The sequence below is a fragment of the Pinus tabuliformis genome, chromosome 7 (assembly GCF_031772625.1).
Source record: "Pinus tabuliformis cultivar Carrire ecotype Pingquan chromosome 7, CPIR1, whole genome shotgun sequence".
Taxonomy (NCBI): Eukaryota; Viridiplantae; Streptophyta; class Pinopsida; order Pinales; family Pinaceae; genus Pinus; species Pinus tabuliformis.
In genome coordinates this window covers 832,100,957-832,119,204 of record NC_142293.1, presented here as the reverse complement: position 1 = coordinate 832,119,204, position 18,248 = coordinate 832,100,957, and the positions used below count along the sequence as shown (strand labels likewise).

Below are 18,248 nucleotides of genomic sequence, written 5' to 3'. Positions count from 1 at the left end.
TGAGTCGATATGGCTGTTAGTCAACTTGGTTGAGTTTACTTAGACCACTTTTTAAAACTATGTTCTCAATTGATGGATCATCTTCTTTGCAACATTTTTGAATGATTTTGCTTTGTATTGTTTGTTTAGTTTGATTGTTGCAAGAAATAGAGAATTGGCATCTATTTTCTTGCTTCTAGTAGGCCTAATATGTGAATTTTGTCTCTAATTTTTTTTCTTCTGTCTTACACCTTGTTGGCCTCAAAAGAGCATCTTTGCCAAGCTTTAAATAGTGCCCTAGATTACAAGGTATTTTTTCTTCAAAAATGATGCTAGGCAACATTGCAAATTTTCTTCTTAGGTTTTAACTTTTGCTTGAGCATAGGCTTTAAATAGTCCTGCTTAATTCGCTTAATCCTCCTCAATGTGGGCAGCTGAAGGTCAACAAGCATCTCATATGTTTTAATGCTAGGTGTTGACATGTCTCAATATAGCCCTCTGCATGGCATATCTCATTGACGTCTATTTCTTAAGATGCCTTTGTCGCTGTTTATTTAAATTAAACTAATTTCTATAGTTTTAGCATTTTCAAAGTTATTAAATAAATGCATTGTGAACTTTAAAAGCATTATGGCCTGATTTGAATACTTGTCTTGCCTTTCCAGTTAACTTTCCGACAACATCTTTAAATATAAATTCGTTGTGGTTTTCCCTTCACTCATCAGTAGTTTATTTCAGATCTGTATGTAAAAATCAAGGCATACAAAAGAGGTTAATGTTTTGTAAAATTGGACTGCACTTGCTTTGATACCATGTAATCAGAGTAAGAGTTGTCAGGTATAATAGAAACTTGTGTTAAAGTTGGAAGGAATTTACTCTCCTCATAGGCGTAAATTTAAGTATAGACTCATACTCATAATGATTCAAATCCCTTCGGGATGCTTCTTCATAAACCTACAAGACCTCCGGCCTCACTTACATGTGTCACATTGTTACACATACTTATGTTTGTGTGCTGACATTATTTCAGTATACAGTACTTGAATGCCCAATGTAAAATTCACGAGCATTACCACACGTAGAATTCCTTTGTTGCCATATTGCTTGTTAAATTACTCATCAGACTCATTCATATTCTTACGAAATAATCCAATTGTTTTAAAGACTCTGTAATTTCTACATCATGGTTTTTTGAAATTGAAATGGGTATTATTAGTATGTGCTTACTTTTGTAGGCCAAATGCATCTTCCAATTCATTTTAAGTAGTGGATTCACCATCTGCACAAAAAGCAGGGGTTAATTTTCTCATAAAATAGGGAAGAAATGATAAAAATTTCAGAGTAACGATTTTAGAGTTATATTTTTTGTTCTCATTATGTCTGTATTGATGTGTAATTAAGTGTTTCAGTACTTTAATCTGTGATAAGTTGTGTTTGGTGAAGCTTTTATTTTTAATCTGTCTTCTAGTGACATGTAGATTCCATTTTAAATGTGGCAATATACATGTAATAGGTGTCTCTTTATTTGAGAACCTTCACCTCATGTATTCTCATAGTTGAGTAGTTTGAGTTCATAAATGTTACACTTACTTCACGTTTGAGAAAGTTCTGGCTGTCATCTTTCTGCCTAATTGTGTTTCTCACTAAATATGTTTTTTATTCGGTTTTTAGGGCTGGCGATTGGTTGCTCCACACTTTTCTTCATTATTGGAAACTGCAATTTTTCCTGCATTAAGAATGAACGAAAAGGTGAGCATTTTTTGTTGTTGGCCTTGAGAAGTCTAGACTCTGTACTATATTGCTCAAGGAAGAAGGTGAGGTTATTGTTGTCTAACATGTTTGAAAATGAAACATAAGCTTAAAGGTCGCCAGCATGAAGAAATATTAATAACTCAACATTCGTTAATACTTCACTTGCAGAAATTTAATTACATGGAAGTTAATTTGTTTAGTTTTTGATCTCTACATGATTCTTTATGTCAGTGACATTGGTGCAAGATGAATTACTTGTTTTCTCCTTTTGATTCATTGGTATTTACTTTTGCATAAAATGGTTTATTCAACGTGGCATGGTTAACTTGCTTGTCTATAACTGTGGTTTATAAAACATGGTGCCCCCTTGCTTGTTGGCGTAGGCTTATAAATCCCAAATTCTTTTACTATATTAAGGACTTGAAGAAGAAGTCAATTAATGGGTCTCACACCAATTGATATTTATGATGTTTATTATTCCTTTATAGGCCTTTAATGGGCTTTAGCTTATGTTCTTTATTGTCTTTTAAAATTAGGCCTAGTTGAGCTAATTGGCCTCTCTTTTGTCTTGTAGCATTCTCAATTTACCTCTTTAAAACAATGCTTATAGTTTCCTATATTTAATAAATATATCTCATGGACTTGCTTATGCCTAATATTTCAACGAGATTAAACACTTATGACACTTGATCCAAAGATGTGGAGCATTTTCCAAGAATGATTATAGGAAATGAAAGAGCACTTGCTTGTAGAAGTGGAAAATATTATTTAAATGCTATATGATCATTGGTTGTGCATGCATAGAAAGGTTGTGTTATATTTTTCAAAAAAATAATGAATAATTTTCCTCTGGTTGATGATGTTATTCTGGACATCCGATTTCATTCGAAAATGTTATGGCCCCATCTACATTTTTATTTTCCAAAAAGAAAGCCTGCATTCACATAAAAATGTACACATTTATAACAGAAAAACTGTGTTGACTTAAGTACGAAAGTGTGACATGGGAGAATATATGACAGCTCTGGCCTCGATGTATGGAGAACAATGAATATGATGGCTTGGGAAGAATAGGCCACATTCTCATCATTTTGATTTAACCATGACAATTTCATATCCCTTATCATTTCACATCTTGTCCAAGTCTTTGCCTCATTTGACATCATTTAGGCATGATGTCTATCTTTTCAGCATCACTATATACATCAGCTTCCAACTTTTCAACAAGTTTCATGCTAAGATTATCAACTAGTTAATATTCATTTCCTTTAAAATTTGCACCTTAAATCATTTATTTGGTGTATGATCTTGTTGTTGGAGTCAATGCAGTTGATAGAAAGAAACAAAATGCATTAAAGCAAGCAGAGAAAGAATAAGCAAAACAAGGCAAAAGACTGCATTAATGGGAAGTGTTGACCATTGGAGTGGCACTTGAAGATTTTTTTGAAGACTTGTAATGAACAAGGTTCGTATATGCGTGGAGTAATCTTCAAAATACTTGGAAAACGTAAGCATCCATTGTAGGACAAGTAATTGTATATTGTATATAAGAATTGTTGAATGTATAAAAGATGTAAGATGATTACAATGAGGGTGAGGGCGTTAGCAATAATATTTCGAAATTGCTAATTAACTATAAGAGATACACCAGATGATTTCTGAATGTAATATATATTATTAATTGATAAAATTTGAATGATGATTACAAGGATGAGGCGGTGCTCCTTAAATATGAGTTGACTGGCCATGCCTAATAAGAGAGACATGTCCCTTGGGGATTAATGTCTCTTCATTTAGCTAATTATTTGTTAATTAATTGATTACAATTAATAATTTATTTATTTAAATAATATTTTATATTTTAATTAATTGTTATGAATTTAAGTTCATAACATTGCCTTCCCCTTAAGATGCTTTGTCCTCAAAGCATAGGTAGGCCTGGTTGTTGATGTAAGAGATGTTTGATTCCCAAGACGAATCTTCCTCTGGTAACCTCTTCTATTTGATGAGGTATTCCTTTATTGTCTTGGATCATAAAACCTTTCTCGGGTAGCGAGTATACCTTCAGGTTCAAGGACTATTCTTCCTTCTTCATTGGTCTGGTATTTCTGTTTGTGCTATTTGGTATTGCCCTAATACTCTTTTGAGACTTGACGTGTGAAATGATATTATGGATTCGGTAGTTGTCCGATAACTTTAACCCATAAGCTACACTACTTATCTTTTTGATTATCTGATACGGTCCAAATATTTGGGTGACAATTTATTCTTCCCTTGTTGTTTTAGTGATAGTTGCTTATAAGGTTGGAGTCTAACAAAGACCCAATCTACCTCCTCAAACTCTCTTTCAGAGCGGTGTTGGTCGGCTTCTTGTTTCATTCTATTATGAGCCATGGTTAGATTTTCTTTTAGTAAGTTGATGATCCTTTGACTTTCTCCTAGGTGGTCTTTAACTGCTGGTACCCTAGAATCAAGGAGTGCAAAGTCTTTCCACCTGGGTGGCTCGTAACCATATAAGGCTTGGAAGGGTGTCATCTTAGCTGACGTGTGGTACGTGGTATTATACCACCATTCTGCCAGGTGTAGCCACTGTGTCCATCTGTTTTGTTTATCTGTAACGAAACAACGAAGATATGTTTCCAAGCATTTATTAACGATTTCGGTTTGCCCATCTGTTTGGGGGTGATAGGCCGAACTCATGTTGAGGGATATTCCTGCTTGATGGTAGAATTCCTTCCAAAATTTTCCTTTAAACCTTACATCTCTATCGCTGACGATGACCTTAGGAAACCTATGTAGTTTGTAAATATTTTTACAAAACACATCAGCGATTTGTTTAGTTGTGTCAGTCTTTTTAATAGCCATAAAGTGGGCATATTTAGTGAGCCTGTCGACTACTACAAATATTTTATCCTTTCCGTCAGATGCAGGTAGTCCTTCAATAAAGTCCATCGAAATCTCCTCCCACTTCTGATTTGGAATGTGTAATGGGTGTAGCAATCCTGGAGTTGGAACATTTTTGCTTTTGTTCCTTTGACAAATATCACATTCTGCAACATATTTATGAATTTCCTTGCTCATACCCTTCCAATAGAATGATTGTCAGATGTTGTAGTAAGTCTTGTAGAATTCGACATGTCTGGCTGCTGGTGAATTGTGAGACTCTTTTAGTATTTTCACCTTAAATTTGGATGCGGGTGTTAGGTAAATTCTACCCTTGTACCATAAGATGTCATTTTTCCACTCGAAGTTGGTATACTGACTGATATTGTTAATCATGGAGTCACAATCCTTATCCTTGGCATATTCGGCTCGTATTTCGTCCAACCATTCCGGAACAACTATCATGGCGGCACATGTTGTGTGGTCATCATCCTTACATGAGAGTGCATCAGCTACAACATTCTCCTTTCCCTTCTTGTGTAATATTTCTAAATCGAAAGCTGACAACTTCTCCATCCACTTTTGTTGTTCTGTTGATAATGTCTTTTGCTGAAGTAAGAACTGAAGACTGTTGTGGTCGGTTCGGATTGAAAATTTACTTCCAAGCAAATATTGGCGCCACTTCGTCAAAGCATGTATGATGGCGAGCATCTCCTTTTGGTATGTTGATTTTAAGCCTTCTCGTTTATTAAGTTTCTTGCTCTCAAATGCTATAGGGTGGTTGTCCTGCATTAATACAACTCCAATTCTGAACCCAGAAGCATCACATTCGACTACGAACGGTTTGGAGAAGTCAGGAGTTGCTAGTACTGGTGTGGTTGACATCACTTCCTTTAATTTCTCAAAACACTTGTCTGCTTGGCCATTCCACTGAAAATCATTCTTCTTTAACAAATTGGTCAGGGGTGTTGTCAGATGTGCATAATTTTTTATAAATCTTCTGTAATACCTTGTTAAACCTAAAAATCCCCTCAGCTTGGATACGTTCTTGGGTTTGGGCCATTCTTTGATTGCCTTGATTTTGTTGGGATCCACTTGGACTCATTCCTTCGATATAATATGTCCTAGGTATTCAACTTCCTTCTGTCCAAACATACATTTTGATAGCTTGGTGTAAAACTAGTTCATTTCCAAAACAAACAATACTTCTTCCAGATGTTTTAGATGTTCTTTCCATGTCTTACTATAGACTAGAATATCATCGAAGAAAACTAATACAAACTTTCGTAGATAAGGGTGAAAGAGTTCATTCATGGTTGCTTGGAAGGTGGCTGGCGCATTTGTTAATCCAAATGGCATGACCTTGAACTCGTAATGCCCTTCATGAGTCCTGAATGCTGTCTTTTCGACGTCTTCTAACCTTACTCGTATTTGGTAGTAGCTTGATCTTAGATCTAACTTGTAAAATAATTATGCATCGTGTAGTTCATTTAGCATTTCATCAATGAATGGAATCAGAAACTTATGTTTAATAGTGATTTTGTTTAAACCTCTATAATCTATACATAATCGGAAGGATCCATCCTTCTTCCTGATCAATACTATGGGAGCAGCGTATGGACTTCTACTCTTCGTAAGGATTCCATGCTTCAATAGGTCTTGTATTAAGCATTCGATTTTTGTCTTATGGTGATGGGGATAACGATATGGCTTAACATTCACTGGTGTTGAGTCTGGTTTGACTTCGATAATGTGTTCAATTTGCCTCTTTGGGGTTAACTTTATTGGTAGATCTTGGAAAACCTTCTCGTATTTCTGAATCAAGAATGAAATCTCTGATGGTTGATGAGTCCCTTCTGTTGATAATAATTCCAATTGCTGACATTGTGCGACAAATGCTGGTGCCCCCTTGCGAATAAGCTTCTTCATCTGTTGAGCGGAGATGACTTGCGTTGGTGGTGCCTGAAACCCGAACAACTTATATTTCCTTCCATCTCATTTGAATTTAATGAACCGCCTTATGTGATTTGCTGAATATGTGCCTAGTGTTCTTAACCATTGTACACCCAAAACAACATCTACTCCTCCTAGGGGAACCGTATAAAAACTGGACTCCATTGCATAGTCGCTTAATTGCAACTTAACCTTATGGCACTTGCCTACTCCATCTATACGTTTTCCATCTGCTACCATAACTTTTAAATCTGCTACCGGGTAAGCAAAGATGTTTAGTCTTTTTGCAACATTGACATCTACAAAGTTGTGTGTACTTCCTGAGTCTACTAGAACGATAACGCTTTGCTTCTTGATGTGACCTTTAAGCTTCAGTGTTTGTGGTTGAGCTATCCCTGTGATGGCTGCTAAGGAAATTCGTGGCATATCTTCTTCTGATTCTGGACTAGGGTTTGCATTTTCTTCATTGTCCTCTTCGTCAGAGCTGTCTTCTGAAGATTCCTCTTCTTGTTCAGCTTCACAGTTGTACAATTTTTGTGTTGCGCACTTGTGTCTTGCGTAATACTTGTCTCCGCACTTCCAGCATTTGCCATCCTTTTTCCTTTCGACATTAGATTGTTGTTTTCCTTCATTTCGCAATGGTGGTGGAACATACTTGCTAGTATTCTCTGACGAGGGTTTACCTGCCTTCCCCTTGGAATAGCTGTTAGTTTTGTCGTTACTGGCATATGGTGCTTTGTGAAGTTTATATTTCCGCTCGATAATTATGGTTGCGTGTTTGGCCTCCTCAATGGTTTTGGGTTTATGCAATTTTAATTCTTTGCGAATGTATCTTTAAGGCAACGATACATTTTTAGCAGCTCCTCATCTGAGAACCCTCTCTGCCTTATTGCTAATACTTCCCACTCGTGAGTGTATTCACTCACTGATCCTTTTTGTTTCAGGTGAACGAATCTCTCGTAGACGTCATCCTCCTCCTCGTCATGAAACCTCTTTAACATGGTGTTTTAAAAGTTTTTCCAATTGAACAAACAACCCGTACATTTAGACGACCACCACAAAAACCAATCGCATGCTTCTGCTTCTAAGTAGTTGGACGCAGTCATAACTCTTTCTTGTTTGCCGAGCGGAGGGTTTGCTAAAAAAATTACATCCATCTTGTTTACCCATACGACAATGCCCTTATAGTTCTTACCATCATACTTCGGTAATTCATTTTTGATTTTAAGATGGTTCCTTTCAGAAGATTTAGTATAATATTGGTTCCCTTTTAAGTGAATTTGAGGTATTTGCTGCTTCTCATGCCTCAGGAACTCATGCTGTGGAGAAGTCTCACCTTCCAGAGTCTTGGGACTTTGTGTGGTTGAAGGTGGATTAGTCTCTCCGAAATGACGACTCATCAAGTTTTTTAAGTAAGAGATGTCGTCGGCCATCTGGTCATGCTTACTAACTGACTTCTAGACGATATCCAGGCATTTATTCAGCTTGCTGATGTCCTCTTGAATTTTTTTCATATTGTCATTGTTGTTGGCTACCATTTTGTTTCGTTTTTTTTTGATACCACTGTTGTTAGGATATTCCTACACATAGGAAATAGTTAAGTACAACTTGGTCTAGTATAGAGTTAGGTAAAGTGTGTTTCTTTACTATGTACATTTTGTAACTTACAATCCGACGGTCATGATATGTAGTGATCCGACGGTTCATTCTCTCCTCGGTATTACCGACACTTGATCCGTGGCTTAACACTTGATTGGTCCATGATCTCTATTTAAAGAGCATGGAGGGTCATTTGTAGGGTAATCCATCTATGAGAGAAGCATATGTAAATTTTCATTCTTTTATTAATAAATTGCCTGAAATGGCCGTGTTGGCTCAGGTCGTGGACTGTTTCCCTCTTTGAGGGTTTTAACCACGTCAAAAGTACTGGTGTATTGATCTGCGATCTGTTTGTGAGCGGTGTCCTTTGGTGTTCTGTCTGAGGAACTTACCCTGTAAATTCCTACATGGTATCAGAGCTATTTGAGGGCCGCGTCCGTTGGTGATCCAAATCTGAAGCCGGTAGAACTGCATCCGACTACCGTTTCCTAGATCTACTATTTCTGACTGCTTTCGGGCCGAGAGGACTGCTCTGTTGTGTTGGGAGCATCTGTTCCAGTGAGGAACCCCTTTCGTTTCACGCGAAAAGGTTTCCGGTAGCCCTAGCTGCGTCATTTTTAAGATCTGGAGGTATACATTGTTTATTTGCAGTTTACAGTTATTTTCTCTCTCTTTATTTCGGTTTTCGATTTATTTAGCCTTTTTTATTACCGGATCTATACCTTTCATTTCTGCATATGCTCTTTGCCCTGCGACTCTGTGCGATCTGGGCAAATCAGAAACAGAAAGGAAGGATTTTTCTCATGCGTATGCTCTTTTCCGCTGCGCCTTAGTGTGATCTCGGAAAATAAGAAACATTGAGAAAAATATTTAGTTTCCGGCTAAAGCTAACTTCGAGCTGTAAGGTTCTTTTTTTTTGTATTTCCGTGTTGGGTTTTGTGTTTTTTGTTTTGTAGGGAAAAAGAGTTTTCTCAAAGCAAGCACGCAACCCAAAGCATCCCCCCCCTCTCTCTCTCAAACTTTTTGTATAGCTCACTTGGTGCAAAGCTAATTTATGAGAGTAGAGGTCTTGGGTTCAAGTCTCCATTTTGTGGGGGCGGATTTTTCATTTCCGCACATTCCCGCACTTCGTCGGCGACTTCATCAATTTTTCTTCAAAAAGCCATAACTTCTTCATCCGGAAGCCGTTTTCAGAACCGTTTTTTTTGAAACAGCCTAATTTTTCGAGATCTTTCTATTGAAACACTTAGTTTCAGCATCTATAGCTTCAGTTTTTTTTAATGGAAAGTCCATGCCAAGTTATTCTTGACAGCACCAACTACTTCCAATGGTGGTCCTACATTGTGGATTTACTTAGAAGTAAAGGTCTTTACAGAATAGCCACAGGCCAAGAGACCAAACCGAAAGATGAAGACAAGGCAGCTAAATGGGAAAATAGGCAAGACCAAGCACGTGGGTTGATAGGGATGTCTATTTCTCCAGATCTTAGATTCCATATTGCAGAACTTGATACTCCTGATGAAGCAATGAAACAGATTACTAAAGTCTTTGGAATTAAAAATGAACTTAAAGCCCATCAACTTGAAAATGAATTGCTTACATTGGACCCCAATAATTTTTCTTGCATTGAAGATTTTTTGTCCAAGTTCAAGACCCTTAGACTTCTTTTGGAAGGTGTTAAGGTTAAGAAAGAAGATAGTAGCTTTATCTACTCCATTCTTACTAAGTTGGGACCAGCCTATTCTGTGTTTGTTTCCACCTTCCATTCTACAAGAGAAGCCTTCATTTCTCAAGGACAAACCTACAAGTCCCCTTCTTTTGATTCCTTTTGTGATTCTTTAATAAGAGAACAAGAAAAACTCTTACACCTTGGTCTTCTTCATCTTGGAAACTCTTTTAAGAAAGCGTTATCCGCCCAGTAGCAACCAAATCCAAAGAATCCTAAGAAGTTGTATCCTAAAAAGAATGATCCTAAACCAAACAAGGGTCCTAAGCAATTTCAGCCTCAAAATGAAAAATCATTTCAACAAAATGGTAAGACAAATAAAAACAAAGGGAAGAAGACTGATAGACATTGCAACTTTTGTAATCGAGATGGCCACTTAGAATCCAAATGCTTTAAGTAGATGGAAGCCTTGGAAGCAGCAATGAAGAAGCATAACATCCATTTGGAGCAATCTTCAACTTCAACTTCATCTTCAGGAATGGCACTTTCTGCATGTGGTTGTCAAGCATCTCGGTCTGGCTATGCACTAAATGTATCTTCTTCTTCTCATTCTCATGAGTGGCTCATTGATTCTGGAGCTTCTTATCACATGGCCAAAAACAAAGCCATGTTTTCTTCTTTAAATGATTGTAACACCAAAAATATATATGTTGGCGATGATAGTTCTCTTAGTGTTGTAGGGACTGGAACTGTTCATCTAGACAATGGTCAATTTAATGATGTATTATGTGTTCCAACCTTATCCTGCAACCTTCTATCTGTATATCAGATAACCCATTCAGGTGAAGGTAAAATCGTTGAATTTTCACCTCACGATGTTGTAATTAAGGACCTAAGAGATCCTAGACAGATTTTAGCTACTAGCATTGCTGATGATTCTACAAGGTTGTATAAGTTTCACAACTTTGGGTCATCAAATCTTCCCTCAGTATTTGTTGCTCATAATGATGAAGTGAGCAAACTTTGGCATGAGCGATTTGGTCACTTAAACTATCGCTCTCTTCAGAATCTATGTAAAGAGAATATGGTGACAAGTCTTCCAATGGTATCTTGCAGAGATGGTGTTTGTTCCGGATGTGTACTCGGAAAACATCATCGGGACAGTTTTGAAAAACGAGCCTCTTGGCACGCCTCAGCCCCTTTACAGCTCGTGCATAGTGATTTATGTGGTCCACTTCCAGTTGCTTCATTCTCTGGCTACAAGTATTTCTTAACTTTCATTGATGATTTCTCCAGACGCACTTGGGTATACTTCTTAAAACTCAAGAGTGAAGTATTTAACATGTTCTTGGCCTTTAAGGCCTTTGTTGAAAAACAATCTGGACATCAAATTCTTAAGCTAAGATATGATAATGGCGGAGAATATGTTAAAAACACATTCATCAACTTTTGCACTGAGAATGGAATTCAAATGCAACATACTGTTCCATATACTCCACAACAAAATGGTGTAGTTGAAAGGAAGAATCGCACCTTAAAGGAAATGGCTAATTGTATGCTTCAATCTAAAGGACTTAGTCTTAATTATTGGACAGAAGCAATTAACTGTGCAAATTACATAATAAATCGCACTCCTACTAAGGTTTTAAAGAATATCACTCCAGAAGAAGCATGGAGCTCAATTAAACAAGATGTAAGTCACTTTTGTGTTTTTGGAAGTGAAGCATGGGCCCATATTCCAGATGAGAAACATAAAGCTTTAGAACCTAAGAGTGAAAAATGTATTTTTGTTGGATATTCTGAAGATGTCAAAGGATATAGACTTATTCCACTTAAGTCCAAAAATGTTATCATTAGAAGAGATGTAAAGTTTGCTGAAAATATATCGGCTTGCGAGCCTAGTTCGACGGATGTGCCACCTCTCCCTATCTCTTCTACTTTTGAAAATATTTCTTCTTCAGATGATGAAAGCGAGGATGAAAATCCTCCCCCACCTTCTCAGGATCCTCTTTCAGCTCCTCAGCTTCCAAAATGGGTCCGTGCTACTCGGGATGCAGCAGGTGATCTTGCCGGTGATCCTACAGATCAGTGACGTACACGTTCTTAGTTCGAGAGAGCCTCTTCTTTACTGGCTCAAGCTTCAGCGAATTATGATCCTGACACCTTTGCAGAAGCTTCAGGCCATCCGGATTGGGAAGCAACTATGAATGAAGAATATCATTCATTACTGGCAAATGATACATGGGATCTTGTTCCTCTACCAAAGGGACGAAAACTTGTTAGATGCAAATGGGTTTACAGAACCAAGTATGGACCAGATGGGAAAGTTGATAAACATAAAGCTCGTCTTGTTGCTAAGGGTTTTTCACAAGTTGAAGGCATTGACTATACTGAAACCTTCTCCCCTGTTGCCAAAATGAACTCTATTCGCCTTGTTCTTTCCCTTGCTGCCTCTTTCAAATGGGAAGTCCATCAGATGGATGTTAAATCCGCCTTCTTGCATGGGGACTTGCATGAAGAAATTTATATGGAACAACCTATTGGCTTTATACAAATAGACTCCAGACTTGTATGTCGGCTTAAGAAATCCCTTTATGGTCTCAAGCAAGCTCCTCGAGCTTGGTATGCCAAAATGGATAACTTTCTTTTAGAAAATGGCTTTTCTAGGTGTCATTCTGACAATACTGTCTACACCAAGAAAGTGGGCAAGTCTCTTATCATTCTTGTTCTTTATGTTGATGATCTTATCCTGACTGGTAGTGATCCCAACCTTATAAACCATGTGAAGTCTAGCCTTAAAAGGAAGTTTGAAATGACAGACTTAGGACACTTACATTATTTTCTTGGTCTTCAACTCTTGCAATCCAAGGAAGGTATTTCCCTTTCCCACTCCAAGTATGCCTGTGATATTCTACGCCATTTTCACATGGAAGACTGTAAGCCAACCCCTTCTCCCTTTCAGTCTGGAGTCAAACTTTGAGTCACTTGTACTTCTCTTGAAGTTGATGGTACCTTATACCGTCAACTTGTAGGAAAACTTTTGTATCTAACCCATACTCGTCTTGACCTTTCCTTTGCCGTTGGCCTTGTTGCTCGGTTTATGCAAAACCCACATGAAAGTCATTGTAAAGTAGCTAAAAGAATACTTCGTTATGTTCAAGGTACAGTCCAGTTTGGGATTCATTACAGTGCTGAAGCAGCTCCTCTATTGGTTGGTTTCACTGATTCCGATTGGGCTGGTGACCCTGATGATCGGAAGTCTACTGCAGGTTATGTGTTCACTCTTGGTTCAAGACCTATTACATGGGCTTGCAAGAAACAAGGTGCCATTTCTCTTTCTTCAGCAGAAGCAGAGTATCGTGGTGCCGTAGAAGCTAGTAAGGAAGCCTTGTGGCTTCGTCAGATCCTATCAGAGTTTGGCTTTCAGCAGCAGCATCCGACTACACTTTGGTGTGATAATCAAAGTGCCATTCAGCTATGCAAAGATCCAATCCAACATTAGCGCAGCAAACACATTGAACTGCACATGCACTTCATCAGAAAGCTCATTCACGACCATGTTCTTGAAGTGCAATATTGTTCAACAGATGATCAAGTTGCAGACATCTTTACAAAGGCTCTCACAGAGGCGAAGTTCACTAAAATTCGATTTATGGTTGGAGTTTAGGAAGTTGTCACTAAGGGGGGATAGGCTCTAGTGCCTCCTTCCTTCTCCTATTGTGTCATATTTGTAAATCCTTCAATTCTATCCCAAGTTGTTCTTAAGGGGGGATGTTAGGATATTCCGACACATAGGAAATAGTTAAGTACAACTTGGTCTAGTATAGAGTTAGGTAAAGTGTGTTTCTTTACTATGTACATTTTGTAACTTACAATCCGACGGTCACGATATGTAGTGATCCGACGGTTCATTCTCTCCTCGGTATTACCGACACTTGATCCGTGGCTTAACACCTGATTGGTCCATGATCTCTATTTAAAGAGCATGGAGGGTCATTTGTAGGGTAATCCGTCTATGAGAGAAGCATATGTAAATTTTCATTCTTTTATTAATAAATTGCCTGAAGTGGCCGCGTTGGCTCAGGCCGTGGATTGTTTCCCTCTTTGAGGGTTTTAACCACGTCAAAAGTACTGGTGTATTGATCTGCGATCTGTTTGTGAGCGGTGTCCTTTGGTGTTCTGTCTGAGGAACTTACCCTGTAAATTCCTACAACTGTTAGCAATAATATTTTGAAATTGCTAATTAAATTTAAGAGAGATACACCAGATGATTTTTGAATGTAATATATATTATTAATTGATAAAATTTGAATGATGATTACAAGTCTGAGGTGGTGCTCCTTAAATAGGAGTTGACTGGCCATGCCTAATCAGAGAGACATGTTCCTTGGGGACTAATGTCTCTTCATTTAGCTAATTATTTGTTAATTAATTGATTATAATTAATAATTTATTTATTTAAATATTTTAATCAATTGTTATGAATTTAAGTTCATAATAGAGGGCCTGCTTATATACCCTAGGCAGGTACCTCTTAACCAAAGGTTATGTCCTTAGGGACATAAATTTTCATTAACTAATTACTAATTAATCATTAATTATTATTATTGTCATTTACATTATTTGTGTTATTTTTATATATATTTTATTTGTAACATTTCCTTTCTCTTCAAAAAGCTTTGTCCTCAAAGCTTACCGATGAAAAGCCTCGATCTCTTTTTCAGCTCGTCGCGGAATTGTCATCTTCGTTGTTACAAGACGATATGGTCTTTGGAGCCATAAATAAAATTGTCGAATCATGCAAATTGTGTGGGACCAAGACGTCATGAGGGATTACGCGATTGAAATACCATATGGCTAGACTCCCTACACATGATGTAATGCCTTGTATGGTTTTTAGTGCGGAGGTTGTACAAAAAGCTCTTGAAGCAATTGCTGAAAAAGACAGAAAGATAACTGCTAGGGAGAGGGCACTGGTCTCAGATAGATAGCTGCTAGTTTTATTTGTTTTGCTTCATATAAGTTTATAACTCATGATGATGAGATGCTTTTATATATGTGATGTTATTTAATATTTTGTATTGGTTCTCCACATTTGAGACCTTGATTGGACAATTATCAAGGATTAACAGGATTTGGTATTGCCTTTGATGTATCATTTTTATTTTACATCCACTACATCATATATATCAGTGCTTTCTTCATATTTATGTGCCAATGTGTTTATTTCATGTTGTTATTGTTTTATATGTTTAAAAATATGAAAAAATTGAATATATTATGCATTTTTTATGTTTGCCGATATTTTGCCATTATTTTCGCCGATATTGCCGATAAGATGTTTTCTGGACCCTCACCAATATTTTGCCAATACCGATATTATCAACACTGCCCAAAATGACCTGCAACCAGCTCGGTCAACAACAGAAGAATGCGGCCTCCAAAGAGAGTCAAAGTCAACCCAAAATTGGCTCGGCCAACACAATCAAAGTCTATTGTAATTTTGCGGTCAAACCAGAAAGTCAACGCAACAGTCAACTTGGTCAAACAGTCCCAATCACCTCGAAATCTGTGCCAAAGAATGCGGCCTGCAGAAATTGAAATTCTGCCCCCAAAATAGAAGTCAACACTGGTCAAATTCTCCAAGTCAACGTCGTCAATGCATGCCCTAATATTGAAATTTTCGGCCTCCAAAATCAGTCCAGAAATTTGCTTTCCTTCCACACATGCGAAGAAGAGAGCCTCAGAGTTGTACAAACCAATCAAGAGAGGAGAGAGAAGAAGATGTGATGAGATGAGTGATGTTCAAATGAAGGAAGGGTCACATCTATTTATACACTTCGTTGAGGGTGAGGAGACACATCTATTGGGCTTCATGAGCCTACATTTCACTGAGGCCGACCTTGACAATTGACCATGAGAAAGAATAAATTCAAAATTCCATTTCTGCTTATTAGAATGAGATGATCTTTATATCAAAATTGTACCTCTCGAAAAGAGGAATCCAATGCAATAATCATCTCCATCATACGAGCTGTCCTAAGGTGGAAGTTGGCCCTAGTTGCCAATTTTAACATGCATCAAGTTGTGTATTGACATGATTTCACTGCACTTGGTTCCATAATGATTCACTCTTCATGTACATAGTTAGGTTGATTAATATAAATATGGACATCAAGTGATAGCATGGCAATGGATATCTATAAATATCCCACGCAGCCGCTACCCACAAAAAAATTTAACGTAGAAAGTACATGTGTTAGTTGGATTGTAAAAGTGACTTGATTGATACCACCCAAGTTGTAATTACAATTTACAAAGAGGAATGTGATAGGGTTGCATTCATCTGAAGGATTCCGTGTTAGAACATATAGTGTTGCTATATGTGTTACTTCTAATGATAGTCCCTTAATACACATTCCGTTTTGTAGCTTGGGAGCCAACACATATCTAAGCCATGTCTTTATAGACCACAATCCTATGCATATGGACCCCTGCTTAATGTAGCTGAAATATGTATTTGCATGATATCTGTTTTTTTATAGTTGATAAATTCTACATGGGGTATTGGCATATAAAGGGTATATGGATAATGGAAGGGACATTAGAACAGAGTATTCTTAAAGGATGTGTTTAATCAAAAAATATTTTAGGAAAGTGTTGGGTAAAATCTTTTGCAAAGTGAGTTGAAATATAAGTAGACAAAAGAATTCTAGCAATTTGAACATTGTCAGTGTATGCGATGATTTGCATGGGCACATGTTTGTCAATGGATGGCTATTTACCTTTCTGCTTCACATATTGTCATTGTGTGTTGTAGCAATTCTGAAACAACCAGATCTATAGTAGACACAAAAATTGCAGATTAAAGGGTGCCATTATGCTTTTCAGCATCTTTGATTAATGGCAGATTGAAGAGGATGTAGTTAGGGAACTCTCCCTCTTCTGCCATTTTTCACTCATTTCGTGCACTTCCTTTGCTACATCTTTGGCAGCAAACAATGAATTTACATAGGGGTGCCCATGCCCAGGCCTAAGGCCGGACATGAACAAACTCAGATTGCTTGTAGCATGAGAAGATCCAAATTTCATTTTTGCAGCGGCTTTTGAGAGGACATCATTGTTGGGTGTCTTGGGTTTTGTGCCAGATCAAGGGCTAGCTAGACCCTCTAGAGTTTTCTTCCCACCTTGAGCCATTACCTAAGGTTGTTTTGATTGATATAATGTAAGTTATTCATGAAATAATCAATTTTGTCCGTCTAAATGACTAGCTACTACCTATGCCTATAATGTCATTGGAGTAGTGCATAGGATTGTGAGGCTTAGTATACTTATCTATGAAATTGGATTCGTTCCCCAGGCCCTACATGTCTTGAATCCAGCGAATCGGACACGATTCGGGCAGATTCGTGTCCAAAAATCGGGTCACGCTGTGTTCGATCATGACACTTCAAATCCGGAACGTGTCCCAATTTTCGGACACGAATCCGGAAATCAAGAACCCGTGTGGCGTTATAAAGGCATATTTCCCCATTCTATTTGCACATTCACTTGTTTAGTTTGTTGTGGGTTTGCTCTGGGTGTTTCGGAGCAAGGAGCAAAGGGTGTGGGAGCATTTTCAAGGCGATTCAAGCAACAAGTAAGTCCTAGAGCCTGCCAGATTTGATGATGGTGATACTATACAGGGGTCATCCTCCACACCAGCAGATGTAGAAATGACTTTGGATACGGAGGAGGAGGATGCAACAGAGGAGAGCAATGGTGACCATGATGATGAGGACAGTGATGCTGATTTTGATGATGACTATGAGGATTGATGACTCATGACTCATGAGCTACCTACTGCCTTGAGGCTTGTATACTTGTAGTTGTTTTGTATTTGCTATTTCTATTTTCCATTGCCATTGCACTACCTATGTAAACAGTAACACATTTTGATTTTGATGACTTAATGAGAAAACTACAATATTTTTATCTTACTATCTTGTCTTTCTCCTATTGGATCATTGATGAATTGAATATGTATTATAAATTTATAATTTATCATTTATCATTTATGTCACAATTGTATTTGTAATTTTGTATGCATAATGTTACTTTGTAAAACTTACATCTAGATGAAGATCTATGTTTGAATCAATGAATTTGTATCATGAATGAGAATTTGTGTAAGAAATATCTAATTTTTAATATATATATATATATAGATATATTTTAAATAAAATAATATATAACATATCCGAATGTGTCCTGTTCGGGGGGGTCAACGTGTCTGTATCTGACACTCGAATCCCCGTATCCGTTGAATCCCCGTGTCAAGTGACTTAGATACTTATTCATTATTTGGAAAAGTAAGATCATGATTTCACTTGTTCTTTGCATGCATATATTTTATTTTTCAGTAATTGATAGCCTT

General features: G+C 37.4%; 1 protein-coding gene across 1 annotated transcript in view; it reads left to right on the top strand.

Moving 5' to 3' along the window:
• LOC149250193 (ARM repeat superfamily protein) overlaps nucleotides 1-18,248 on the top strand; it is a 289,306-nt gene that overhangs the window by 144,516 nt on the left and 126,542 nt on the right. The window contains exon 9 of the mRNA XM_089458935.1: nucleotides 1,651-1,728. Within this exon, the coding sequence (XP_089315061.1) occupies nucleotides 1,651-1,728 (78 nt within the window). The remainder of the gene's footprint in view (nucleotides 1-1,650; nucleotides 1,729-18,248) is intronic.